The 27,548-nt window shown below is 37.8% G+C and overlaps 1 protein-coding gene across 7 annotated transcripts in view; it reads right to left on the reverse strand.

The window, feature by feature from the left end:
- TRIM37 (tripartite motif containing 37) overlaps window positions 1–27,548 on the reverse strand; it is a 143,899-nt gene that overhangs the window by 113,831 nt on the left and 2,520 nt on the right. For all 7 annotated transcript variants that reach the window (XM_059380577.1, XM_059380575.1, XM_059380581.1 and 4 more), the window contains exons 3-8: window positions 17,242–17,282; window positions 14,085–14,201; window positions 9,306–9,393; window positions 6,935–7,057; window positions 5,031–5,154; window positions 4,165–4,232 (exon numbers count right to left, since the gene is read on the reverse strand). In XM_059380577.1, coding sequence (XP_059236560.1) covers window positions 4,165–4,232; window positions 5,031–5,154; window positions 6,935–7,057; window positions 9,306–9,393; window positions 14,085–14,201; window positions 17,242–17,282 — 561 coding nt within the window. The remainder of the gene's footprint in view (window positions 1–4,164; window positions 4,233–5,030; window positions 5,155–6,934; window positions 7,058–9,305; window positions 9,394–14,084; window positions 14,202–17,241; window positions 17,283–27,548) is intronic.

Here is a 27,548-nt window from a genome sequence, read left to right on the forward strand (position 1 = left end):
ATTTTTTAAAAAAGAAAAAAGAAAAAAAAAAAGGACAATACATTAACCAAACCAGGGTTTTTATCTCAGAAGTACAAAGTTGGTAAAATAGTTTTTAAAAAAGTTAATGGGACGTCTAGGTGGCTCAGTCAGTTAAAACAGCTGCCTTCAGCTCAGGTCATGACCCCAGGATCCTGGGATGGAGCCCCCACATTGGCTCTTACTGAGAGGGTAGCCTGATTCTCCCTCTGCCTGCAGCCCCTTTGCTTGTGCACACTCTCTCTGACAAATAAATAAAATCTTTTTTAAAAAAGTTAATCCATTTAAAGAATGAAAAAAGAAAACCATATGATAATCTTAATACATGCAGAAAAAGAATTTGACAAAGTCCAACATTCATTCCTAATGAAAATTCTCATCAAAGAGGAACAGAATTCCAAAACCTAATAAAGAATATCTACAATAAGGGTGCCTGGGTGGCTCAGTTGGTTGAGCATCTGACTCTTGATCTCAGCTCAGGTCTCCATCTCACAGTTGTGGGTTTGAGCCCCACAGTGGGCTCCACAGTGGCCATGGAGCCTACTTTAAAAAAAAAAAAAAGAAAAAGAAAGAAGTATCTACAATAAACTCACTGCTAGCATCATGCTTACATCAACATTATACTGGAAATTCTGGTCAGTAAAATCTGACAAGGAACTAAATGATAAGCAGATCAAAAAGAAAACTGTCCATATTTAGAGACAACATGACTATCTGCAAGCAACCCCAGGAATCTACAAGACAGCTTCTAACACTAATTAATTTAGCAAGATTGAAGGTTACAGGATGAATATACAAAAATCAATTCCACAAGCACAAGAAATCAGGAATTAAAATTTTTTAAACACCATTTACTATAGCACCAAGAATTCTGAAATAATGAATAAATTGGACATAAAATGTGAAAAACTTGTATCCTTAAAACTACAAAACACTGCTGAGAGAAATTACAAAAGACCCAGAGTCTCCATGAATAAAGACTCAGTATTAAGATGTTACATATTACTAAAAGGATTTACAGATCCAATGCAATTTCAATCAAAACCCCATAACTCTTTGGAACAAATTAACAAGCTGATTCTAAAATTCATATAGAAATGGCAAAGAACCTGCAATGAAATGCAAAGCAACTCTATAAAAAAGGAAGAGCGAAGCTGGAAAGCTAACATTTCCTGTTTTATTATAAAGCAACAGTAATGAAAAGAGTGTAGTACTGTCATTAAAAATAAATAAATGGAACAGAGTCCAGAAATAGACCAATGTATATAGAGGGATAACTAATTTTTTAAAGAGATGCAAAGACAATTCAGTGAAGAAATGCTGGTCTTCAACAAATCGTGGTGGAAAAAATGGATAACAATATACAAAAAATTAACTACCTTGGATTCATACCTCACATTAAAAATAAATAAATAGGGGCACCTGGGTGGCTCAGTGGGTTAAAAATAAATAAATAATTTTTAAAAGACCATGAACCTAATGTAAAAGCTAAGACTACAAGTTTTCTGCAAGAAAACACAGGAACAACTTTTTATGATCTTGGACTACCTAAAAATTTCTTAACTATGACACGAAAAGAATAAACTGATAATTTACACTTCATTAAGATCAGAATAGATACTTCAACAAAGAAAATACACAGATGGCAACTTAAGTTCAAGAAAGGCTGCTTAATGTCATTAGCTATAAGACACATGCAAACTAAAGACATAACAAAATGCTATCACACTTCTATGAGACTAGTTAAAATTCAAAGAATTGAGTATATTATGTGTTGGTAATAATGTGGAGGAACTGGTACTCTCATAGACTACTGATGGAAATAAAAATGGTACACTCACTTCAGAAAATAGTTGGCAGGCACTAAAAAGTTAATCACACACCGACCAATTTACCAAGTCATTCTAGCTTAAGCAGACCAAAGAGAAAAGGAAATACTATGTCCATATAGAAATTTGTACATAATGTTCATTACAACTTTATTTGTAATAGCCAAAACAGGAAGCAACAAATGACTATAAACAGTTGAACAGAAAAACAAAACGTGGCATATGCATTACAACCTGTGTGTATATATATTACAAACACATACTCACACACACACACACACACACACACACACACACACAGGGCACCTGGCTGGCTCAGTCAGAAGAGCATGGGACTCTTGATCTTGGGGTCATGAGTTTGAGCCCCACATTGGGTATAAAGATTATTTACATAAATAAATATTTTTTAAAAAAGAACAAAAGAATACTACCCATAATTAAAAAGGAAAGAAAAACGGATATATGAAGAACTACAAAATGACTTCGCTGACTGAAAGAAGTGAATTATATGAATATATGATTCCAATTATATACAGCTCTAAAAAATTCAAATTAATCTGTGATAGAAAGCAGACAATGGGGTTGCCTGGGGAAGGAACTGTGGGGAGAAGCAGGAGATTTATAAAGAAGCACAAAGAAATTTGGGGGGGATAACAAATATGTTCACTATTTTGACAATGGTGACAGTTTTACAGGTATATACTTTATCAAAATCTAACAAGTTATACACTTTAAATACATGCCAATTACTGTCAATTATTCTTCAATAAAGTTGTTAAAAAAAAAAAAAAGCACATAGATCCTCAGATCCCTGCCCCTATTCCATCATAGATGGTTTAAATTTGTTCCAACACTCCAGCAGAAAGGTGCTAGTTTATTCTCTGGAGGGAAAAAAACGGTCTCTGGAATAGGGGAACATGCACAATTAAGAATGAGAATATTAAAAAGAAAAACAAGAGTCTTTAAATAAAAGTAGGTACTGAATTCTATTAAGCTGTTAATCAAGTATAAAGACTGAATAAAAATATTTTCAGACATGCAGTCTCAAAAAACTTATTCTGAGGGGCATCTGGGGGGCTCCATCAGTGAAGCATCTGACTCTTGATTTCAGCTCAGGTCATGATTTCAGGGTTGTGAAAATGCGCCCTGCATTAGGCTCTGCGTTATGCATGGAGCCTCCGTAGGATTCTCTCTCCCCCTGTTCCCCCACCTCCGCCCCTCACTGTTGCTGTCTCTCCGCCCCTCACTGTTGCTGTCTCTCTCAAAACAAAGAAAACTGTCGTGATTAACCTTTCAGGAAAACTAAAGGAGGATATGTGATACTAAAACAATTAAGTAAAGCAAAAGAGAGGAAGGCATGGAAATCAGGAAACATGGAATTTGACCCAAGAAATAGTAAAAAAGGGTGCCTGGGTGGCTCAGCTAGGTACATATCTGCCTTTGGCTGGGGTCGTGGGATTGGCCTGGTGTCCAGTGGAGATGGGCTCCTTGCTCAAAGGGGAGCCTATCTCCCTCTTCTCGCTCTCCCTTTGCCCCCCCAAATTTGTGCGTGCTCTCTCTCTCCCTGAAATAAATAAACAAAATATTAAAAAAAAAAAAATGGAAATGGAAAGAAGTAAATGGAATCCCCAGGATGATAATTAAAAGAATAACCTGAGGAAATAGCTATATCAAAGAGAGAAATTCAAGAATTCCAAAACCAAAAATAAGACAGAACATATCAAATATTATCTAACACTATACACTTTATTTCATTCCCTATGTAGTCCATCCCCACCTACCCCATTCCTTTTTTTTTTTTTTTTAAGATTACATTTATTTGTCAGGGAGAGAGAGAGCACAAGCAGAGAGAGAAGCAGGGTCCCCGCTGAACAGGGAGCCTGACACAGGGCTCAATTCCAGGACCCTGAGATTATGACCGGAGAGGAAGGCAGACGCTTAACCAACTGCGACACCCAGGGATCCCCTCACCTACCCCATTCTATGAGGGCAGACATTTTTGCCATTTTGTCTACTGCTATGTTCTGAACACCTAAAAAAATGCTAGTTATATATTTGGTACTTAATAAAAATTTCCTTAACATTAATGTTAAATAATTGCATTCCTACAAAACACATTAAATCTTATTAATTTTTATCCTGTTCCCAAAGATGACCGAGAAAACTTGAACAGAATCAGCCAACTCCTATTTCATAAAAATTCCCAACATAGCACATAGATCTCCTAATCATCTGGTCTTCCATAATCCTGTCCAAAAACGAATTTTTTTAAAGCCTATGAACAGACTTTATTTCATTACATTTATTATTTCATCACCTGGTGCTCTACCTCCTGAAGTAAGGATTCCAAGAGCTCTGTCTCCTGTGTTAGAGATGTCTTCTGTCCTATTTTAAAAACAAAACACCAATACTCAGGCTCATTACTGGTTAAGAATGAAATTAACTTTCATTGAATATAGTCATTAATAAGGAATCAATTTCAAGTAAATAAAGCTTCACTACAGCTAGCCTACAAAATTTTCCCAGAGCTTCAGAAGGTTCAATCTAACACTGTAGTAGCTTTTGACAAGGGGATTTCAGAATCAATCCTAACTACAATTTTAGACAAATTACAATTCAGGTCTACGAAATTCATCTAGGAATACATAATGACAATATATTCTGTAAGGAAATTAATGTTTTTATTTCTTCCAAAGGAATCTAAATATCTAGAAAAGTACATTTTTTACTCAATCAACTCTACTGAAGTAATTCTTTCCCAGAATTTAATGGCTTAAAAAGAAAAAAAAATGCCCAGACAGAAATAGTCTCAGGAAGCTGGAAACACACAGGAATAAGGAATTATTATTACAGAATAAGTAGAGAAGGAAAAAACTGCTTTACATGGTGAGGGGGGGGGGGAAGATGATGACAAGGCAGGCACATTGCCACATCAGGCCATTTTCTTTGTAAATCACTAGTCTAAAGAGCTAAAAGCATACATACACATGAGTTTAGTGGAAATTGATATCAACTACATGTAATGTTATTTGATACAGAGGAACATTTAATAGGTGGAACTTTTACTTCTGAAAGCAATCTTTTCCTAGCCTATTAACAACTCACCAACCTTTACTCTTTCAAGAATGAATCTCAAGGAGGCTCAAAGCACCACATATTCTAACAACATAGGAAAACACTCACCCATTAGTGTTATGAGTTTATTCTTCAGCTGTGTGTCTAACCGTGCAATCATCATTTCCACTGCATTCCTAATTTCCCGAACACGCTCATCTTTTGCATTTCGAACAGCTTCCACATTTCTTTCCTAGATGATAAACAGGTACAAAAACAAAAACAAAAAACAAAAAAAATGAAGAATTTTTAAAACAAAAGCAAACAGACATTACTGCAATCACTGCAATTATTCTTAAAGTCAGTTGATTTCCTCTTTAAAAGGTGAAACCCAATAATACTTTTTAATTACTTATGTGTCATAGGAAACTCACTGCTTTAAAAAAATTGTGCAGTGAGGGGCACCTGGGTGGCTCAGTGGGTTAAAACCTCTGCCTTCAGCTCAAGTCGTGATCCCAGGGTCCTGGTATCAAGCTCTCTCCACATCAGGCTCTCTGTTCAGCGGGGAACCTGCCTCCCCTTAACCCTCTCTGCCTACTTGTGATCTCTGTCTGTCAAATAAATAAATAAATATTTTTTTAAAAATTGTGCACTGAAATGAATCAGGAACAAAACTTTTAAATGTAAACAAATATAATAAAGTAAATGCTCTTTTAACAGTGAAAGATATTAAAAAATATTGGTTAGGTGCCATATACAAAACACATACTCAAAGCCCCAATCATATCTCTGATAAAAAAAACCATTGTTCAGGGCACCTGGGTGGCTCAGTGGGTTAAGCCGCTGCCTTTGGCTCAGGTCATGATCCCAGGGTCCTAAGATTGAGTCCCGCATTGGGCTCTCTGCTCAGTAGGGAGCCTGCTTCCCCTCCCCCCGCCCCCCGCCTGCCTCTCTGCCTGCTTGTGATCTCTCTCTCTGCCAAATAAATTAAATCTTAAAAAAAAAAAAAAAACATTGTTCAAAAATAGAAGTATACACTGATGCCAGGTTCACATCATGCAAAACCCTGAAACAAATAAAAAATTTCAAAAGCCGTATCTACTCTAGTTTACGTAGTTTTAAATTTTTTCAGAAGATTGCAGAGTACATTGCAGATTTCATAAAAGCATACCACCAGAAGTAGAAAACAATCTTTCCTATACTTATTGTTATTATAAATACAATGAGAATTTCAATGGTAAAACACCCTCCCTGACCAAATTATGTTGTCAAAAAAAAGTAATAGAAAAAAAGGTAGAGAAGTCCGAAGAGAAGTCATTCAACTTGTTTACATTCTAAAATTACTTTGTAGGTAGCATACATGCAACTCATATTACTTTTTATATAAGAAAGGCTATAGAACCTTGATTCCTGAAAGGGTAAAATGAAGACATCTTAAGTTAGGGATGGTCCTCAAACCTCATTAGTTTTAACTACCATTCTGGCACCTTTAAACAAAATAAATTCCAAAAGTATATTCAGTACTTAAATGTCTAAAACTTATTACATTTCCCCATATAAATAATATTACAAATGGTAAATACCTCACCAAAGCTGTTTGACCCATAAAGTATCTGAAGAGTAGGGTTAAATATTACTCTTTCAATTCCAAAGAGTTCTAATTCAAAACATCAGAAATAGTAAAAACACCCCCAAAAGCTGAGGGTCTAAAGAATGAATGATTTAATTACTTTGCAAAAGTCAATACTGACTGTTTAGGAGTCAATTACTGACTCTGTATCAAACAAACTTATTTAACACATTCATTTTCTATTTCTGCTTAAGAAAAGGCAATTCTCTGGTTCCAAATGTGGAACAGGCCAGGAGTTTGGATACAAATTCCTCAGCTAGTTTGAAGTTGGTATAAAGGACTATAAATGTATCTTACAGATTTTCAAATCTTGATTTCAACATAATTGATTCATATTATAAAAAATATATATTACATAGGCTAGACTATAAAATGGAAAATGATCTTTCAGTAGCAGTCTTACCACTTCTTGAACTAGGCTGATCAGTTCCATGAGACGCCGACGAAGTTTAGCTACCTCTTCATTCACTTTAGTAACATGCTGCTCATAAATTTCTGCCAAAGGTTTAAAGGTATGTCCACCATGCTATTTAAATTTTAAAAAAAAATAAGTTTTAGAACATTTTCTTTTACCTCAATCAATTCTACTTCTTTATCAACACTCCATGGGTATTAATAAAGTGGTAAATATTTTCACAAGAAATTTTTTTGGCTGTCTTTACTGTTAAAATCAAGGAGAATTTACTTAAAATCACTTGGCCCATGTAGGAAATCCTTAAAGACTGCAGATAAAAAAAACTTTAGCAATAAACATTTACACTTAATCTAGAAATCTATATTCATCAGAAAGAACCAAAATCTTTAACCATGGCTCAAACCATATGACACAACTTTATTTGCCACTCTCTTCTTGGTCAGCACTAGCTTTTTTCATATCCTTAGAGTTCTTTTCACTATTTGCAAAATTAACTCCTTCCTGGATGACGGGGTGGCTCAGTCAGTTAAACATCCCACTCTTGATTTCAGCTCAAGTCATGATCTTGAGGTCATGAAATCAAGCCCCGCATAGGGCTCTGTGCTCAGCATGGAGTCTGCTTAGAATTCTCTCTCCCGGGACGTCTGGGTGGCTCAGTTGGTTAAGCAGCTGCCTTCGGCTCAGGTCATGATCCCAGTGTCCTGGGATGGAGTCCCGCATCGGGCTCCTTGCTCGGCAGGGAACCTGCTTCTCCCTCTGCCTCTGCCTGCCACTCTGTCTGCCTGTGCTCGCTCTCTCTCCCTCTCTCTCTCTCTGATGAATAAATAAAATCTTTAAAAAAAAAAAAAGAATTCTCTCTCCCTCTCCCACTTATGCTGTTTCTCTCTCTCTAAAATGAACAAATAAATCTGAAGGAAGGAAGGAAGGGAGGGAAAAAGGGAGAAAGAGAAAGGGAGGGAGGGAGGGAAGGAGGAAGGAAGGAAGAAAGAAAGAAAGAAACAAACTGCCTATTAACAGTTAAGTTCTTCCCAGAATGGTCTTGTCCAACCAAAGCATCTAACCATGGTCTTGAAGATAAAAAAAGATGTAGATTTTTGCCTGTCCACTTAAATATGAAAAAGAATGTTTCCATTGCTTCTTACTATTAACATATTATATATAGTATATAAACATTATATTAATATTAACATAGTTAAATATGTTAATATTTAAGTACTAAATTGTAAGAATTCAATTTTTTTCTACGTATCACATTAGTTTTCAAATATTAACAGAACACTCTCTGAATTGAACTCTACTCAACCAAGATGCCTGCCATTCTCTTCCTAAACTATGCTAAAGCCCAAAGAATGATTTTTTTTTTTTTAAAGGTAGTCTCCATACCCAGCATGGAACCCAGCTCAGGGGCTGAGCTGAGATGGATGCTTAACCGACTGAGCTACCCAGACACCCCAAGAATGATCAATTCTTATTGCTAACAGATGTCTAGTTGTCTAGCAACTTCTGCTCCCACTATAACTAACTCTCCCCACCAAGAACCTATTATGTTTATTTTCAACCCTATTTACAACCTATTACAAACCTATTTACAACCTATTTACAACCTATTACAAACCTATTACATAAGTATACAGTTTAATTAAGTATTAGTTAAACAAAAGATACAACTGTGAAATAAAAAGCTGTTTCCAGGAAAACTAACTTGAATATTTTAGACCTGATAAAAGGTATAATGCCTTAAAGAACTACTTTTGAATTAGAATAGAAAGAAAAAAAAAACTCATAAGGATCCAAATGTTTGCATTCGTATTATTTCACAATATTGAAAGTTGTTGTTCCATTTTAAAGAAAACCAAAACTGGTATGGCCAGGACATATCAACTGGCCTTTGATCAAAGATAAGACTTTGGGGCGCCTGGGTGGCTCCGTGGGTTGAGCCGCTGCCTTCGGCTCAGGTCATGATCCTGGGGTCCTGGAATCGAGCCCCGCATCGGGCTCTCTGCTCAGCTGGGAGCCTGCTTCCTCCTCTCTCTCTGCCTGCCTGTCTGCTTACTTGTGATCTTTCTCTGTCAAATAAATAAATAAAATCTTTAAAAAAAAAAAAAGATAAGAGTTTGATCCTACAACAAAAGATTTGCAAGTGAATATACATTTTATATGTTTTCAATTAAAATATTTATGTAAGTGGTCACAGATTCCACAGCAACATCTCCTACAAAGGAAGGCTGTGGTATGATACCTCTGCTATAAATCAGATGCATTTAAATTTCATTCTATAAGCACAGTAAAATATTACTTTCTATCTAAATCAAACAAGTATTTCTAGCTAAAAGTAATATGCTAAATTTTTTCTGCTTACCATTCCTCCCCAAAGTGCACACTGATGGCAGATACACTTCTTACAAGTCCAGCAAAATACACTAAGTTTTTCATGGTGATTTTCACATCTATATATTATGAAAAGAAAATATAGTTTAAATAAATTAAATTATAATGTAATTACTTCAACAAATTCCTAAGTTTGGGAAACATGTCAATTTTTTTTTTTAATTAACAAATACTGTGTTATTTGCCCAGAGGTACAAGTCTGTGAAACATCAGACTTAAACATTTCACAGCACTCACCATAGCACATACCCTCCTCAATGTCCATAAACCAGCCACCCTATCCCTACCCACCCACACCTCCCAGTAACCCTCAGTTTGTTTTGTGAGATTAAGAGTCTCTTATGGTTTGTCTTCCTCCCGACCCCATCTTGTTTCATTTTTTCCTTCCCTACCCCCAACAACCCCTGCCCTGCCTCTCAAATTACTCCTATCAGAGAGATCATATGATAATTGTTTTTCTGATTGAGGTCAATTTTTTTTTAAATATTTTATTTATTTGACAGACAGAGATCACAAGTAGGCAGAGAGGCAGGCAGAAAGAGAAGCAGGCTCCCTGCCGAGCAGAGAGCCCGATTCGGGACTCGATCCCAGGCACCCCCAGACCATGACCCAAACCAAAAGCAGAGGCCCCAACCCACTGAGCCACCCAGGCGCCCCGAGGTCAGTCAATTTTAAATGATTATATCTCAGGAAACATATGTAAAATGCATTCCATTCTTCTAGAAATTAAGCTAAAAAAAGCACATGTACATACAAAAATTTTAGTATTGTTTCATTAATTTATAAAGACTTTACAATTGAGAAAAATGCAGATTAGTTAAATGCATAAATAAATCATTTTCTTGCATCACTATAGATGTTCTATCATACTACATTTTGAGCAAATCACATTATGAGTCTATACCTACATGAACATGTATACATATACAAAATTTGCCCCACATACGGCCAATGCTAACAATAATCAAGACACATGGAACTGTATAATGCGATACTATATCTGCATAAAAAATGAACAACTCAATTTTAAATGAGTTTCCCCTTAAGATGGATATCCACAAGTAAAACGTGAATTTGCATCTGGTTATGAAAAGAATTGTATCCTCCCCAAATTCCTATATTGAAGCCCTAATATAAATGTATTTAGAGAGCAGGGCTTTAAGAAGATAATGAAGGTTAAACAAGATCCTAAGGGTGGTATCCGAACCCAACAAAACTGGGCTGTCCAAGAAGAGAAAGGTAACAGAAGTGTGCACAAATAGAGAAAAGGCCCTGTGAGGACACAGTGAGTAAGAGACTTAAACCAAGTCAGAGAGAAAGGCCTCACCAGAAACCAAACTTCCAGTCCCAAAACCATGAGAAAATAAATTTGTTATTAAGCCACCCAGCCTGTGGTATTGTTATGGCAGCCCTAGCAGACAAAACACTTTAGCTTTTATCATATGCAAAATTTAACTCAAAACAGGTCATAAGACCTAATCAAAGATAAAACTTTGATCCTACAACAAAAGATTTGCAAATGAATATACATTTTATATGTTTTCATATAATGTAATTCTTAGAAGAAAACACAGGAGAAAAGCTATAGGATACTGGATTTCAAAATTATTTCTTAAACGTGACACCAAAAGCACATGCAACAGAGCCAAAAATAAACTGAACTATATCAATATTTAAAACTTCTGGGGTGCCTGGATGGTGCACTCAGTTAAGCATCCAACTCTTGGTTTCAGCTCAGTTTGTGATCTCATGGTGGTGAGATCAAGCATTGTGTTGGGCTCCGAGCTCAGTGAGTCTGCAGGAGAGTCTCTGCTTGAGAATTCTCTCTCCCTCTCCCTCTCTCACTTTTGCACACCCTCTAAAATACATAAATAAATCTTTAAAAAATTAGAACTTCTATACATCAAAGGACACAATAAACAAAGTTAAAGGGCAATCAATGGAGTAAAAGACCACATTTGCAAATCACGTATCTGATAAGGAGTTAATATCCAAAATATAATAAAGAACTCTTACAACTCAACAACAGAAAAACAACAATAACAACAACAAAAAACCCAAAAGCACAATTAAAATATGGGCAAAGGACTTAACAGACCTACTTCTCCAAAAATGTACAAATAACCAATAAGCATTATGAAAAATGTTCAACATTCAAATCATCAGATGAATGCAAATCAAAACCACAAGGTATTTCCTCATACCCATTAGGATGGCTACCATCAAAAAAATAAACAAGTGTTGGCAAGAATGTGAAGAAACTGGAATCCTATACACCATTGGTGGGAATGTAACATGGTGCAGCGGCCATAGAAAACAGTATGGAAATTCTTCAAGGGGCGCCTGGGTGGCTCAGTGGGTTAAGCCGCTGCCTTCGGCTCAGGTCATGATCTCAGGGTCCTGGGATCGAGTCCCGCATCGGGCTCTCTGCTCGGCAGGGAGCCTGCTTCCCTCTCTCTCTCTCTCTGCCTACTTGTAATCTCTCTCTGTCAAATAAATAAAATCTTTAAAAAAAAAAAAAAAAAAAAGAAAGAAAGAAATTCTTCAAAATATTTAAAACAGAATTCTATATAATCAAGCAATATCACTGCTGGGTATATATCTAAAAAAGGGGTGTGTGGCTGGCTCAACCAGTAGGGTGTGCAACTCCTGATCTTGAGCTCCATATTGTGGGGTAAAGATTACTTAAAAATCTTAAAAAAAAAAAAAAAAAAAGAAAGGAAAGAAAGGAAAAAGAAAAGAAAAAGAAAAAATTGAAGATAAGGTCTAGAAAAGATGAACACCCTCGATCATAGCAGCACGGTTCACAACAGCCCAAAAGTAGAAGCCATCCAAATGTCCATCAACAGATGGATAAAACAAAATGTGATAAATATACATGATGGATTATTAATCGGCCTTAGAAAGGAAGGAAATTCTGATATAAATATTATGTAAAGTCAAGGAAGACAGTAGCAAAAACACAAAACTCTATGATTTTATTTACATGAGTTATCCAGAATAGTCAAACTCACAGAAACAGAAGGTGAAATGGTGGATGCCACCATTGGGTTGGTAGGAGAAATGGGGAGTTATTGTTTAATGGGTAAAGAACTTCAGGTTTGCAAGACGAATAAGTTCTGGAGATTAGTACACAATGTGAATATGTTTAACACCTACTGAACTGTAAACTTAAAAATGGTTAAGTAAATTTTATACAATGTGTATTTTAATACACTTTAAAAAATTTGGGACTCATAGGTACCTCAGCTGGTTAAGTATCTGCCTTCAGCTCAGATCATGATCCTAGGATCCTGGGATCAAGCCCCATACTGGAATCCTTGCTCAGTAGGGGGCCTGCTTCTCCCTTTCCCTCTGCCTGCTGATCCCCCTACTTGTGCTCTCTGTCAAATAAATAAACTCTGTTGTCTATAAAAAACACACACTGGGGCGCCTGGGTGGCTCAGTGGGTTAAGCCTCTGCCTTCAGCTCAGGTCATGATCTCAGGGTGCTGGGGTCGAGCCCCGCATCGGGCTCTCTGCTCAGCGGGGAGCCTGCTTCCCTTCCTCTCTCTCTGCCTCTCTGCCTACTTGTGATCTCTGTCTGTCCAATAAATAAATAAAATCTTAAAAAAAAAAAAAAAAAAAAAAAACACACACACTGGGGCGCACCTGGATGGTTCAGTTAGTTAAGCGTCTACCTTTGGCTCAGGTCATGGTTTCAGGGTCCTGGGACTGAGCCCAACATTGGGCTCCCTGCTCAGTGGGGAGTCTGCTTCTCTCTCTCCCTCTCCCTCTGTGCTCTCTCTCAAATAAATAAAACCTTAAAAAAGATGGGGGGGGGGAGGCACACTGCTGCATTTCTGAAAAAGCTTCTCACTAGAGGCACCTAGGTGGCTCAGTAGGTTGAGCGTACAAATCTTGATTTCAGCTCAGGTCGTGATCTCACGGTTATGAGACTGAGCACTGTGTCAGGCTCCACGCTCAGTGTGGAATCTGCTTCTCTCCTTCTCCCATTCCCTCTGTCCCTTCCCCTGTGTGTTCTAATAGAATAAATAAATTTTTAAAAAAGAAAAAAAAAAGCTTCACTAATGAAGTACACAGAGCTCAAATACCTTAGCAGGTCTACATTTTATATTTCTCATTTTTAAGTAATCTGAATACCAAAAGGAAATAAAAGTATTAAAAAAACAGCACACTACCAAATTTAGAACACAGCTTTGACAATATAGGAAATTTATCAGAATAATTCTTTATCGGTGGCCCATATACACCTACAGCAAACCAAGGCAAGAGGGGCCAGCAGGCCTCTAGCAGTTGCACTCCTCTTATTAGAGGCTCTCATAAAAGAAGCCAATCAAGAGTTAGAAGGTCTTTCAAAACAGTGATACCCACACCATGCCAGAAGAAAAATACTTAAGTGTTTACCTATAAAACAAAAGAGAGACTTTCAATTGTGTCATTAAAATAACATATGGTAGGGGTGCATGGATGGCTCAGTCAGTTGAGAGAGAAACTTTCAATAGTGTCATTAAGATAACACATAGTAGGGATGCCTGGGTGGCTCAGTCAGTTGAATGTCTGCCTTTGGCTCAGATCATGATCCCAGGGTCTTGGGATGGAGCCGAGTCTGGCCCCTGCCCAGCAGGGAGCTTCTCCCTCTCCTACTCCTCCTGCTAGCACTCTGTCAAATAAATAAATAAAAACTTAAAAAATAAAAAAACATATGGCAACATCTATGAAATACTTGAACAAAGAAATTGAGGGCATACTTGTCCTTTTCATTTTCTTCATGTTTGGTAAGGCTGCAGAGTTGAAGAGTATCAAGCTGCTGTGTTACTTCTTCTGCCCAACGACAGTTTACTAGTTCTCGCAGCTGGAGTGGAGCACTGGAAAAAAAAAATATATACATATACTCTGATTCAAGACTTTGAGACGATTTTTTAATATAAGCACATTCCACAGGTAATAATGTGAGACGATGAGTGTTAGTTAAATCAACAGAGGGAAACTTTTAGCAATGTATACATAATATCAAATCATCATGTTGTACACTTTAAGTACCTTAACAATTTTATTTGCAGACTACACCTCAAAATATTAAAAACACAATTACCATATAATCCGGCAATACCATTTCTGGGTATATATACAAAAAAATTGAAGGCAGTTCTAGAAAAGATGAACACCCATGATCATAGCAGCACGATTCACAATAAGCCCCAAAGTAGAAGCAATCCAAATGTCCATCGACAGATGAACGGATAAACGAAATGTGATACTGGGGTGCCTGGGTGGCTCAGTGAGTTAAAAGCCTCTGCTTTCAGCTCAGGTCATGGTCTCAGGGTCCTGGGATTGAGCCCCGCATTGGGCTCTCTGCTCGGCAGGGAGCCTGCTTCCTCCTCTCTCTCTGCCTGCCTCTCTGCCTACTTGTGATCTCGGTCTACCAAATAAATAAATAACATCTTAAAAAAAAAAAAATAAGGGACACCTTATTAACCCACCTCAGTGGGTTAATAAGCCTCTGCCTTCGGCTCAGGTCATGATCTCAGGGTCCTGTAATCGAGCTGTAATCAGGTTCTCTACTCAGCAGGGAGCCTGCTTCCACCACCCCCTCTGCCTGCCTCTCTGTTTACTTGTGATCTCTGTCAAATAAATAGATAAAATCTTTAATAAATAAATAAATCATTCTTTAAAAAAAAAAATGTGATACATGTACACGATGGAATATTCATCAGCCTTAAGAAGGAATGAAACTCTGACCTATCCTACAGTATGCATAAATCTTAGGACATCATACAGAGTGAAGGAAGATAGTCATAAAAAAAGAAATTATCTAACAAACATTCCTCAAAACAGAGCTAACAATCATTCATACCATATTATATATACCATATTACATATAGTAGTATATTCATACCATATACTACTAAACAACAATACTACTAAACTACTAAAACAACAGACTCAATGAAAAGTATGGTTTGCAACTCATTTTTACCTTAATACGTCAATTACAAAAAAGATTCAGATTACAGACTGAATTCTTAATTCCTCAGTCTAAAATTATACTGTCCAAAATGATTGCCACAAGTCACATGTGACTATTCAAAATTCAGATTAAGGCCGTGGGTGGCTTAACTGGGTGGCTCAGTCGTTTAGCATCTGCCTGGTCCTAGTATAAAGTCCCATATCAGTCAGGCTTCCTGCTCAGCGGGGAGCCTGCTTCTCCCTCTCCAGCTACCCTGTGCTTGCGTTCCCTCTCTCGCTATCTCTGTCATAAATAAATTTTTAAAAAAATCTTTATAAAAAATTAAGAAATTCAAATTAACTCAAATTAAATAAGAATAAAATTTCACTGCAGTCACACCAGACAAATTTCAAGTCTCAACTGCCAATGTATCTAGTGGACAGCAATGCTATAGAACATTTCCATCATTACAGAAAGTTCTATTTGATAGTGCTGGTTTTCTTAAGAGTTAATATGAAGGGGCGCTTGGGTGGCTCAGTAGTTTAAAGCCTCTGCCTTCAGCTCAGGTCATGATCCCAGGGTCCTGGGATTGAGCCCCACATCAGGCTCTCTGCTCTGCAGGGAGCCTGCATCCCCCCCACCCCCCACCCCCCCGGCCTCTCTGCCTACTTGTGATCTTTCTCTGTCAAATAAATAAATAAAATCTTTAAAAAACTAAAAAAAATTTTTTTAAAGAATATGAAAAAAGTAAACAATAAATGAAAATGTGCAATCAAATGAGGTGAAGAGGTGGTGTAAGCAAAAAAGAAATATAAGTAGCTACATGTTTTGAAAAATGCTCAGTTTCAACAATTTAAAAAGGGTATTAAAAATGAGATCCCTTTTTTCATTTAATGGAATGAAATGCCAGTATTGGCAAGAATGTGAGAAAAAGGCAATTTTGTATCTATTATTAGGAAGGAATTTCTTTCCATGTAATCTGGCATCATTATATAATGTATATAATTTCTTTTCATGTAATCTGGCATTATTATATAAAAAAACCAAAAATGGAAACCACCCAAATGTCTCTGAATATAAGTATAAGAAAATCAACATAAAGTCATAGAGTGATTACTCACACTCCTTTAAAAATGATACATATATACTTATCATCAGGGAAAGTCCCACCATACTTTATATGAAAAAAAAAAAAAAAAATCCAGAGTAGTATTTTATCATTTGTGTTTCAAGAAAAAATTTATATGTATATATATCAGTATACTCCTAGAAAAATGTCTAAAAGAATAGATATGAAATCTAACCATTTCTTTTGAAAATGTTATTTAATGAAAAGATCAGGCAGGGAGTATCAGAAATAGAAGACTTATCTCGTCTGATCTCGGAAGCTAAGCAGGGTCGGGCCTGGTTAGTACTTGGATGGGAGAAATAGAAGACTTGTTACTGTATTTATCTTATTAGCGAAAACTTGGAATTTAGGGGCAGCTGGGTAGCTCAATCAGTTAAGCATCCAGCTCTTGATTTCAGCTCAGGTCACAACCTCAGTCAGGGTCATGAGTTTGAGCTCTGTTCAGCTCACACTAGGCATGGAGCTTGCTTGAGATTTTGTCTCTTTCTACCCCAACCCCCGCTCATGCAGGTTCATGCTCTCAAATAAATCTTTTTGTAAAAAATTTCTCACCCCCACTAAGGAAACAGAAAACTTCAATTTTAATTACAAAAAGTTGTTACACGATGCTTCTCTAAAAGAAGGTAAATAATGTAATCCATCCTACATAATTTTGAGTCAAATAACTTAGTTTGCATTTCTTTATCTAGACAGAGTGCTTATTTTCTTTCGCTGTATTCACGAGGAGTAATGTAGCAAGATGCAAAAAAACTCTGAATATTATGGCATACTCTAATCCCATCACCTTATTTTTTTCCAAATTCACAAATAATCATAGAAAATCACTTACCGGCAATGAGGGCATTGAGCTCTCTGTTCTGTCAGCCAGCGCTAAGGAGGTAAAAAATTAGATTTTGATTATAGAAACATCATTACTTTAATTTGTACATACTACTTATATACCAAATTTAATGAGTTTAACTCTCTAGTGCCTGTATTAATTATAAAGGTACTTATAGAAATAGCAATCTACTATCTCCTCATTACCATCATGATGGGGACAAATTTTCAAAGGGACAGAACTCATTCCAAAATAGTTAAGAAGCTATTTTTTCATAGGAAAGAAAGTGATCCTAAGACTATCTGGATCTCACAATGAAGATGTTGATAATCTTCACAAAACAATGACAGAGTAACCATCACTCTAAAAATAAACCAGTGATGATTTACTTCTAACTAACCTCTCATAAAATCCCTCAGAAAGTCTAAGGTGCTATTAAATTCCTTTATGGGGGCGCCTGGGTGGCTCAGTGGGTTAAAGCCTCTGCCTTCGGCTCAGGTCATGATCTCAGCGTCCTGGGATCGAGCCCCACATCGGGCTCTCTGCTCAGCGGGGAGCCTGCTTCCTCCTCTCCCTCTGCCTGCTTCTCTGCCTGCTTGTGATCTCTCTCTGTCAAATAAATAAATAAAATCTTAAAAAAATAAATAAATAAATAAATAAATAAATTCCTTTCTGAAAAGTAAACTAATTTTGAAGAATATATAATATGGATATATAAATCAGACCTAAAAAATGAATAAGAAATACAAAACTTTATGTTTTTAAAAGAGTTCTATAGTTCAGTAATGTAATATCTGCATAATTTGGTTTCTTCACAATTATAAAAAGCTTTTATAAGAAAGCAATATCTCTACTAAGCTTCAAATTTTATTAATGTAATTGTTTTAATTATTACTGGATAGGAAAGAGTTTTATATCATATACAAAGGAGATACTAAGATTTTCTGAATGCCTTTCCAAAAACAATAGCTTTTTGGTTAAATATTAAATATTTTAATTGACTAGTAAAAGTTTCAAGGTAAATAACTAACCATAATCTCATACCTATGTACTCCCATGGCTGTTACTTCTATTTATCCCTTTCTACTTCTATAAAAGAACATAAGCTTTTAAAGTCAAATAATTAACTCAGAAATGAAACTTCCAAGGAAACCTTAAAGAATTATAAAAAATAAAACATAATAAAGAGAAGGATACTTCACAGCAAAGAATATAAAGCTGGAAGAAAAAGAAAATGACACAAGAGGATTTCTCTGCTCTTAATAACCTTGATCATTTCTTCAGTCCCTCAGCAAACCTAAGATTTGGGTCAGGTTTTGTCCTCTCAAAAAATGCTCTGCTAAATCCATAGTACTCTTTTAGGGCAGGTTTCAGCCCACACCCCTCTAGTTTCATCATCTACTTCACTCTAGGGGATCCAACAAGGTTAAGCCTCCTCTCTCTGCCCAGGATAGTCTTCAACACCACTCTTCAACTATATTATTCCTACTCATCCTTTAGATTTCAGTTTATACATCACATCCTCCAGAAAGCTTGTCCTGACTCTCTACAGATTACCACAACAACCTGTACTTCTCCCTTCACTGTGCTTATAACACTTTGTTACCTTATTTGTTGGGTCTCCTCTGCCCTGCTACACCATAAGCTCTATAAAAGTTGGGAATGGGGTACCTGGGTGGCTCAGTCAGTTAAGCATACAACTTTTTTTTTTTTTAAAGATTTTATTTATTTATTTGAGAGAGAGACAGTGAGAGAGAACATGAGCGAGGAGGTCAGAGGGAGAAGCAGACTCCCCATGGAGCTGGGAGCCCGATGTGGGACTCGATCCCGGGACTCCAGGATCATGACCTGAGCTGAAGGCAGTCGTCCAACCAACTGAGCCACCCAGGCGCCCAAGCATACAACTCTTGATTTCAGCTCAGATCATGATCTCAGGGTTGTGAGAGGGAGCCCTATGTCAGACTCTGTGCTCAGCATGGTGTCTGCTTCAGATTCTCCCCCCTCGCTCTCCTTCTGTCTCTTCCCTTACACTGCTTATACGTGAGCGCGCTCTCAAATAAATAAAATCTATAAAAAAAAAAAAAAAAAAAGCTGGGAGTGATAGGGAATAACCAGTCCATATTTTTATTTTTCATTTGGGGAATAGGGGTGTTTTAGTAACCAGAATCATGCTGTATGTATTGTTCTTCAATGTGTCATTCTGAGGTGAAAGTGTGTGTTTACTTGCATTGAGCAGGTAGCCAGCAGTGCACGCTGACTCGGGCAGAAGGGCAGCTGCTGGACTATGGATTTGGGACTCACAGGCTGATGCCACTGTGTGTGATAGGAATGTGGCTGGTTTCGCTCCTGGTCATGAATTCCTTTAACTTTTTTCTGGGAAACCCTACTTCTCCTCCTATTCTGAATGAAAGCCTTATTGGATACAGTATTTTTGGTTGCAGATTTTTTTCCTTTTAGCATTATGAATATATCATGCCACTCTCTTCTGGCCTGCAAAGTTTCTGCTAAAAAAAATCCACTGATAGCCTTATGGGGTTTCCCTTCTATGTAACTGCTTTCCTTTCTCTTGCTGCTTTTAAAGTCCTCTCTTTTTCACTACTTTTGGCCATCTTATCTACTTTGTGTTTTGGTGCAGACCTCTTTGGGTTGGTTTTGTTGGGGGTCCTCTATGCCTCCTAGATCTGGATTGCTCTTTCCTTCCCCAGATTCAGGAAATTTTCAGCCACTAATTCTTCAAATTTTTTGCCCCCTTTTCTCTCTCTTCTCTATGCAATCCCTATCACACAACTGTTACATGTGACAGTGTCACTGAGTTTCCTGGGTCTGTTCTCATTTTGGATATTTTTCCCCCTCTCATTGCTCAGCTTGATTACTTTCCATTACTCTGTCCTCCAGGTTGCTAATCCATTCTTTTACTTCCTCTTGTTTGCTATTTATTCCAGGTGGTCTATTTTTAATTTTATTTAGTGAGTTCATTATCTCTAATTGGTTCTTTTCTAGGTTTCTTATCTCTTTGTAGAGGGTCTCCTGGAGATCCTCCACTCCCTTCTCAATTCTAGTGAGTATCTTTATGAGCAATACTTTTAAATTCACTATCAGATATATTACTTACCTCCATTCAGTTTAGGTCTCTTGCAATGATTTTGTTCTGTTCTTTCATCTGGGACATATTCCTCTGTCTCTTCATTTTGTCTATTACTGTGTGTTTCTAGGTGTTAAAAAAAGTCAGCTATGTTTCCTGCACTTAAAAGTAGTAGCTTTATGAAGAGGTCCTGTAGTGCGCCACAGGGCAATGCCTTTTCACGAGAAATGGTGCTTCCAGGGTGACTCCTATATGTGTTGCTACAGGGGTGTCCTACTGTTGTGGCCAAGCTGTGTTTGCCTTCAGTCCAGTCTGCAGTGGCTCTCTGCCTATTGTGGGCAAGTCTGGTACCTATGGTGTTAGTGGGCCAGTCTGGGACTGCCTTGGGCTTGAGTTGAGTCAGACCAGGTGTTTGTCAGAGATGAAGTAGCATCAACCTGCAGGGCACTTTCCCAGTATTGTTCTCTGACAAGCTTGTATTGATGGGTGGGGCCTACAGTCAGACCAGCTGCCTCCCAGCCCAGTGCTAGGGTCACAATCAGACTGATGTGTGGTTTTCCTTCCCTCTCCCTGGAGCAGGACTCACTTTGGAGTGGTGTTGGCCCTTGTTTGGACTGCCTGCACACAGCCAGGCCTGTGGCCTGCTTTGATGAGATCCTGCCAAGAGCTAATTGGAGGGGATGGACCCTCTTTGTTGTGGCCTCTTGTCTATATCCGGCTGCGGGGAGTCTGTTCTGCCAGTCTTCAGGTCACTTTCTGGATTATTTATGCTGATGTGGGTATTCTCTAGGCAGCCAGCCATAAGAGGTGAGCCCAGGATCCTCCTACTCTGCCATCTTCCCAACAACCTCTGCCCATATTTTTAAATATGTCTCTCCATTCCAGTCAAATCAGGCTTGCTGCTGCACTATACACCACTCTAGGCATACTTCTGTATTTCCTAATATGCCCCTTTCCTCCATGTGCTATCCCACGGAAATGTCCACTAATTATGTCCATAAAACTTTCCTACCTATCCCAGGTTAGTGATCTTTCCCATCTCTGAATACTTGTGGCACTTTTACCTTATACTCCACAATCTAACTTAATCATAAAATAAATATGGTTATTTTAATACTTAGGGAAAAACAGCATTTCTCCCAAACCAAAATGAAAGGTAAGAACCAGTGATATAATATTATGTACAATGATTATTAAAGAAAATAAATATTATACTATAGCAATGTCCCATATTCACTTTAAGAATTTCTCTCCATTAAAATGGAAGAATCACAAGCTTTAGACAATATTCAGACCGGAGTCTGACTTCTAGCTCTGGCACTTAACGGCTACATGATACCAGACGTATGACTGAGCTCAAGTTTACTCATATGAAACAAGAGAAATCAACATACCTACTCTGCAAAATTGTGCTAGGGAAATTCTCAACAATAGCTTAGCAAACTGAATTCAACAGTATATTAAAAAGACTAGATAGCATGACCAAGTTGGATTTACTCCTGGAATGCAAGGACACTTCAACATATAAAAATCATTCAAGATAATACAGCACATTAATAAAGTGAAGGAATAAACAAACACAATCAACTCAATTGATATAGAAAAGGCCTCTGACAAAATCTGATATCCTTTCATGATAAAAACACTCAAGAAAAATAGAAGAGAATTTCCTCAACTTGATAAAGACCATACTTTAAAAAAATCCAGGGGCAGGGGGAGGGGAAGTGTCTAGGTGGCTCAGTCATTAAGTGTCTGGCTTCAGCTCAGGTCACGATCCTAGGGTCCTGGGATCGAGCCCCATGTCAGGCTCCCTGCTCACAGGGAAGCCTGCTTCTCCCTCTGCCACTCCACCTGCTTGGGTTCCCTCTCTTGCTGTTTCTCTGTCAAATAAATAAATAAAATATTTTAAAAATCCAGAGTGAATATCATACTCAATAGTGAAACAATAAAAACTTTTTCCTTGGGGCACCTGGGTGGCTCAGTGGGTTAAGCCGCTGCCTTCATGATCTCAGGGTCCTGGGATCGAGCCCCACATCAGGCTCTCTGCTCAGCAGGGAGCCTGCTTCCCTCTCTCTCTCTCTCTGCCTACTTGTGATCTCTGTCTGTCAAATAAACAAATAAAATCTTTAAGAAAAAAAAAAAAAACTTTTTCCTTAAAATCAGGAAAAAGACAAGGATGTCCATTTTCACCACTTCTATCCAACACAATACTGAAAATTTCACAGAGCGCAACTAAGCAAGAAATAAAAAGCATCCCTACTGGAAAAGTCAAATTATTTGTTAGCAATGACCTAATCTTGTCAGCAGAAAACCTTAAAGAGTCCACAAAAAAACTGTTAAAGCTAATAAGCAAATTCACCAAAACTGCAGAACACAAAAATCAACAACATTAAACATTAAATATTTTTTTTAAAAACTTACATTTCTATATGCTAGGAATGAAGAATCCATACCTAGGTATAAATTTAACCAAGGATTTGAAGATTTATACAAGGAATACTACAAACACCACTGAAAGAAATGAAAGAAGCCCTAAATAAATGGAAAGACATCCCATGTTCATGCACTAGAAGATTTAATATTGTTAAAATGACAATGCCACCCAAAGCAATCTACAGAATCAACATAATTCCTATCAAAATCCCAATGATACTTTTTACAGAAGTAGAAAAACCCATTTTAAAATTGCCTGATTGGCTCAGTGAGTCAGGCATCTGACTCGATTTCAGACTGGGTCATGATTTTAGGGTCATGAGATTGAACCCCAAAGACAGGCTCCATGCTCAGCAGGGAGTTTGTTTGAGATTTGTCTCTCCCTGTCCCTCTGACCCTCACCTTGCAAGCGTGCATGCTGTCAAATAAATCTTTTTTTTTAAAGGTTTTATTTATTTATTTGACAGAGATCACATGTAAGCAAAGAGGCAGGTGGGAGGGAGGCAGGCTCCCCGCTGAGCAGAGCCCAACACGGGGCTCCATCCCAGAACCCTGGGATCACGACCTGAGCCGAAGGCAGAGGCTTAACCCACTGAGCCACCTAGGTGCCCCAAATAAAATAAATCTTTAAAAAAATGTTCATATCAGTTTTCTGTATAAATGATGCCAAAAACTAGAAGCATCCCCTTTGTCCATCAACAGGTGAACAGATAAACAATTTGTGGCATATGCATACAATGGGCTGCTACTGCTCAGCAATAAAAAGGAATACTATTGATCCACACAAGATAGATTTCTAATTTTGATGAGTGAAAAAATCCAGACACCTGAGAAAACATACTGTAAGATTCAATTTATATAAAAGTCCAAAAAAATGGGACATCTGGGTGGCTCAGTTTGTTAAATGTCTGTCTTTGGCTCGGGTCATGATACCAGAGTCCTGGGATCGAGCTCCATGTTGATCCCTGCTCAGGGGGGAGTCTGCTTCTCCCTCTCCCTCGACCCCTCCATTCCACTCATGCGCACATTTGCTCTCACTGTTTCAAATAAAATCTTAAAAAACCGAAACAAAAAAACTTGTATATCTACAATCTACTCAACCTCACCCTGTCCTTCCCCAAATTTCTTCTATCTCAGAATAGAAAACCATTAATTCATCCAAATGTTGTATAAAACTTTCCTCATGTCTCATCTTTAAGCAAACCTATTGGCTCTACTTTCAAAACATATCCAGAATTGCCCTATTTTTCACCACCTCCACTGTTAGCATTCTAGTCTAAATCACCATTCAGGGGCGCCTGGGTGGCTCAGTGGGTTAAGCCGCTGCCTTCGGCTCAGGTCATGATCTCAGAGTCCTGGGATCGAGTCCCGCATCGGGCTCTCTGCTCGGCAGGGAGCCTGCTTCCCTCTCTCTCTCTCTCTGCCTGCCTCTCCATCTACTTGTGATTTCTCTCTGTCAAATAAATAAATAAAATCTTTAAAAAAAAAAAAAAAAAAAAAAAAAAAAAAAAAAAAAAAAAAAAAAATAAATCACCATTCACCCTTCACTAATAGAACACATCCCAACTAGTCTCACTTCCTCTCCCACTTGCCTGCAGTCCACTTTCTACACCCAGCCAAAGTGATAGTTTTTGAAAATTATTTTGTATCATTCAAAAGCTTTCAAGGGTCACCATCATAGTTAAAATAAAAGCCAAGGTCTTTATCAAGGCCCTAAGTTACATCTCAAAACTCATCTCCTTTCCATCTCCCTCTTCCCACTCTGCTCCAGCCAACTGGTTTCTTTGCTATTTCTCTCAGGGCCTTTGCCTCTTCTGACTTCTCTGCCTGGGACTTTCTTCCCCTAGATATTCACATCATTCCCACATTCCATTCTGGTCTCTGCTCAAATGTCATCTCCTCAGAGACCTTCCCAGACCACTCTATCTAAAATAACTAACAACCTGCCCGTATCCTCCTCAAAGTCCCCACTCTATACCTTACTCAGTTTCATTTTTCTTCACAGCATTTACTGGTATCTAACATATGTCTATTTACCTTTCTGTCTACAAACAAACTATTAAATAAGTCAACTCCCTGGGATGTCAATGCTTAACTCCAAGTAGTCATATAATTAATATGTGCTGAGTGAACAAACACATCTATGGTACATTCAGGAACTGAGACAGCTTTAGAAAGAAAGTTTAGAACCAGATTATCCAGGTGGTCTGAATATAAAGGTAATATTCTAAGAGATTCAGACAATGAATTTGAGGCTTGAGAAGGAAAAAAACAATGACATTACTGGAAAACGTCAATAGGGCAACAGGATATAAAATAAACCAGAGATATAGAAGACATATCAATTAAAAGGTAATCATAATTATCTAAGCACAAGATAATAAATGTCTGTATTTCTCTACTAGGATGGTAATAATAGAAATGGATAGGTACCAGGGCACCTGGGTGGCTTAGTCAGTTAAGCATCTGACTTCAGCTCAGGTCATGATCCCAGGATGCTGAAATGGAACCTGTGTCAGGCTCCCTGCTCAGCCAAGAGTCTGCTTCTACCTCTGCCCCTCACCCTGCTCATGCTCCTATTCACTCACTCGCTCTCAAATAAAACCTTAAAAAAAAAAAATGGATAGGTAGGACAGATATAAGTGACAACAGGAGATAATAACTGACAAAACTTAAATATCATTGGTGTAAAGGGTTTCAAGTTTGAGAGACTGGCAGAACAGAACAAAAAGTCAAAAAGAATCAATTTGAAAAAACAGAATTTGATCTGGAACAACAGTCAAGATGCTGGAAGGTATATGCCAAAGGAATAGATTTAAAAGCCATACACACAAAGATCATAGTTAAACCTGCAAGAGTAAATCAAATTTCCCAAAGTAAATGAAATTTTCTCAAACACTTCTAAGTATAGAATGCCAGCAGCAATATTAAAAAATGTATGGCTTTAAGGACTAGATGGAATTAACGATGAAGAAATGAAGAATCAGGGACGCCTGGGTGGCTCAGTTGGTTGGACGACTGCCTTCGGCTCAGGTCATGATCCCGGAGTCCCGGGATCGAGTCCCACATCAGGGCTCCCAGCTCCATGGGGAGTCTGCTTCGCTCTCTGACTTTCTCCTCGCTCATGTTCTCTCTCATTGTCTCTCTCTCAAAAAAATAAATAAAATCTTAAAAAAAAAAAAAGAAATGAAGAATCAATAAGGTTTAGGTAATATTCACAGGTCATCCGTATACTGGACCTTCACCAAAACAGCCAAGCTCAGACACAGACTCTACCACTTAATTAACTACACTGATAGAGGCCAATTACCTAATTTCCCTAGTTTCAGCTTCACTGTTTATGAAACAAATGACAGGTTAGTTGCTATTTTAACAATAAAATTTTAACTCCTTACAAGTGGACAGTACTTTACAGTTTCTAAATTACCTTTTATCTCATTTAATGCCACCACTATCCTGTGAAATAAATCTTGTTACCTCATTCTATGAGGAAATAGGCTAATAAAAACTGAGTTTCTCAGTTTACGAGTGGGAGAACTAGGATGATATGTAAACCTAGGTCTTTTGCACAGTGTAGTGGCAAAGAAGACAGGATCTAAAGCCAGACTTCCTGGATTCAAATCCAGCTCTATTATTTGCTAGCCGTGTGACCAGAAGCAAATAATTTATGTGATCCAGATAGTACTCTTGACAAAGGGATATCTATCTTCCTTAGGTAGGAATAAAGAACCACAGAGAAATTTTGAGGTGAAAAGCATGTTAGGTGGTTTTGATTTTCTCAGTAAAGGACATGATCTGCTAAGAGTATGGGGGCAGGAAAGGTTTCAACTGTGATCTGCATATGTGCTACTGAATCCCCCCCCCAACTCACACCAAAAGAAATTCTTCTGTTTCACATCTTAGACTTCCTCACAATTTTGTTTGAGGAGCTCACCTACATTTAAGTTTTAAAGCCAATGGATTAATCTCTAAAGTCTCTTATAACTGTAAGATTACAGGATTTTAATCTTAGCCCCTGAACCCATTACTAGCTTTTTCTCCACCTTACTCTAACAGTATAAACTCTCCCTCTTGAGTCTCACAGCAGTTAGTGCCTCTTTTGACACTATACATTCTTCAAATATCAAGAGTCCATTCTCTCACTGAGATTTAAGCTCCTCACCATTATCTTAGAAGGGCAAGCACTTCACCATTATCTTAGATAATGCCCCAAACACAGTACAGGCAACCACTTTATAAGTACTTGTTATTTAATAATGTAAATATACTAAAATTGCAGTGGGTTTGGGGGGCACCTGCGTGGCTCAGCCGGTTAAGCATCCGCCTTCAGCTCAGGTCGTGATCCCAGGGTCCTGGGATCCAGCCCCATACAGCTCCCTGCTCAGTGGGGAGTCTGTTTCTCCTTCTCTCTCTTCCTCTCTCCCTACCTGTATGCTCGCTCTCAAATGAAGTCTTTAAAAAAATTAGAGTGGGTTTTGATTTCTAGACATTTCATAGCAGTAATCATCTGATCATTAACCTCCACAGTACCAAGTAACATACACTGACGGTCTCCCTATTAAGGAACATTCATTTAAGACATGCTTTAAGAGGTGCCTGGGTAGGCTCCGTCATCAGGCATCTGCCTTTGGCGCAGGTCATGATCCCAGCGTCCTGGGATTGAGCCCCCATAGAGCCCCTCTATGCTTGTGTTCCCTCTCGCTATCTCTGTTATAAATAAATAAAAACCTAAAAAAAAAAAAAAAAAGATATTTTTGAAAAGGGCACAAAATGTAAAATTAAAAAGATAAAACAAAATGGT

Source organism: Mustela nigripes, chromosome 16 (assembly GCF_022355385.1).
Source record: "Mustela nigripes isolate SB6536 chromosome 16, MUSNIG.SB6536, whole genome shotgun sequence".
Lineage (NCBI taxonomy): Eukaryota > Metazoa > Chordata > Mammalia > Carnivora > Mustelidae > Mustela > Mustela nigripes.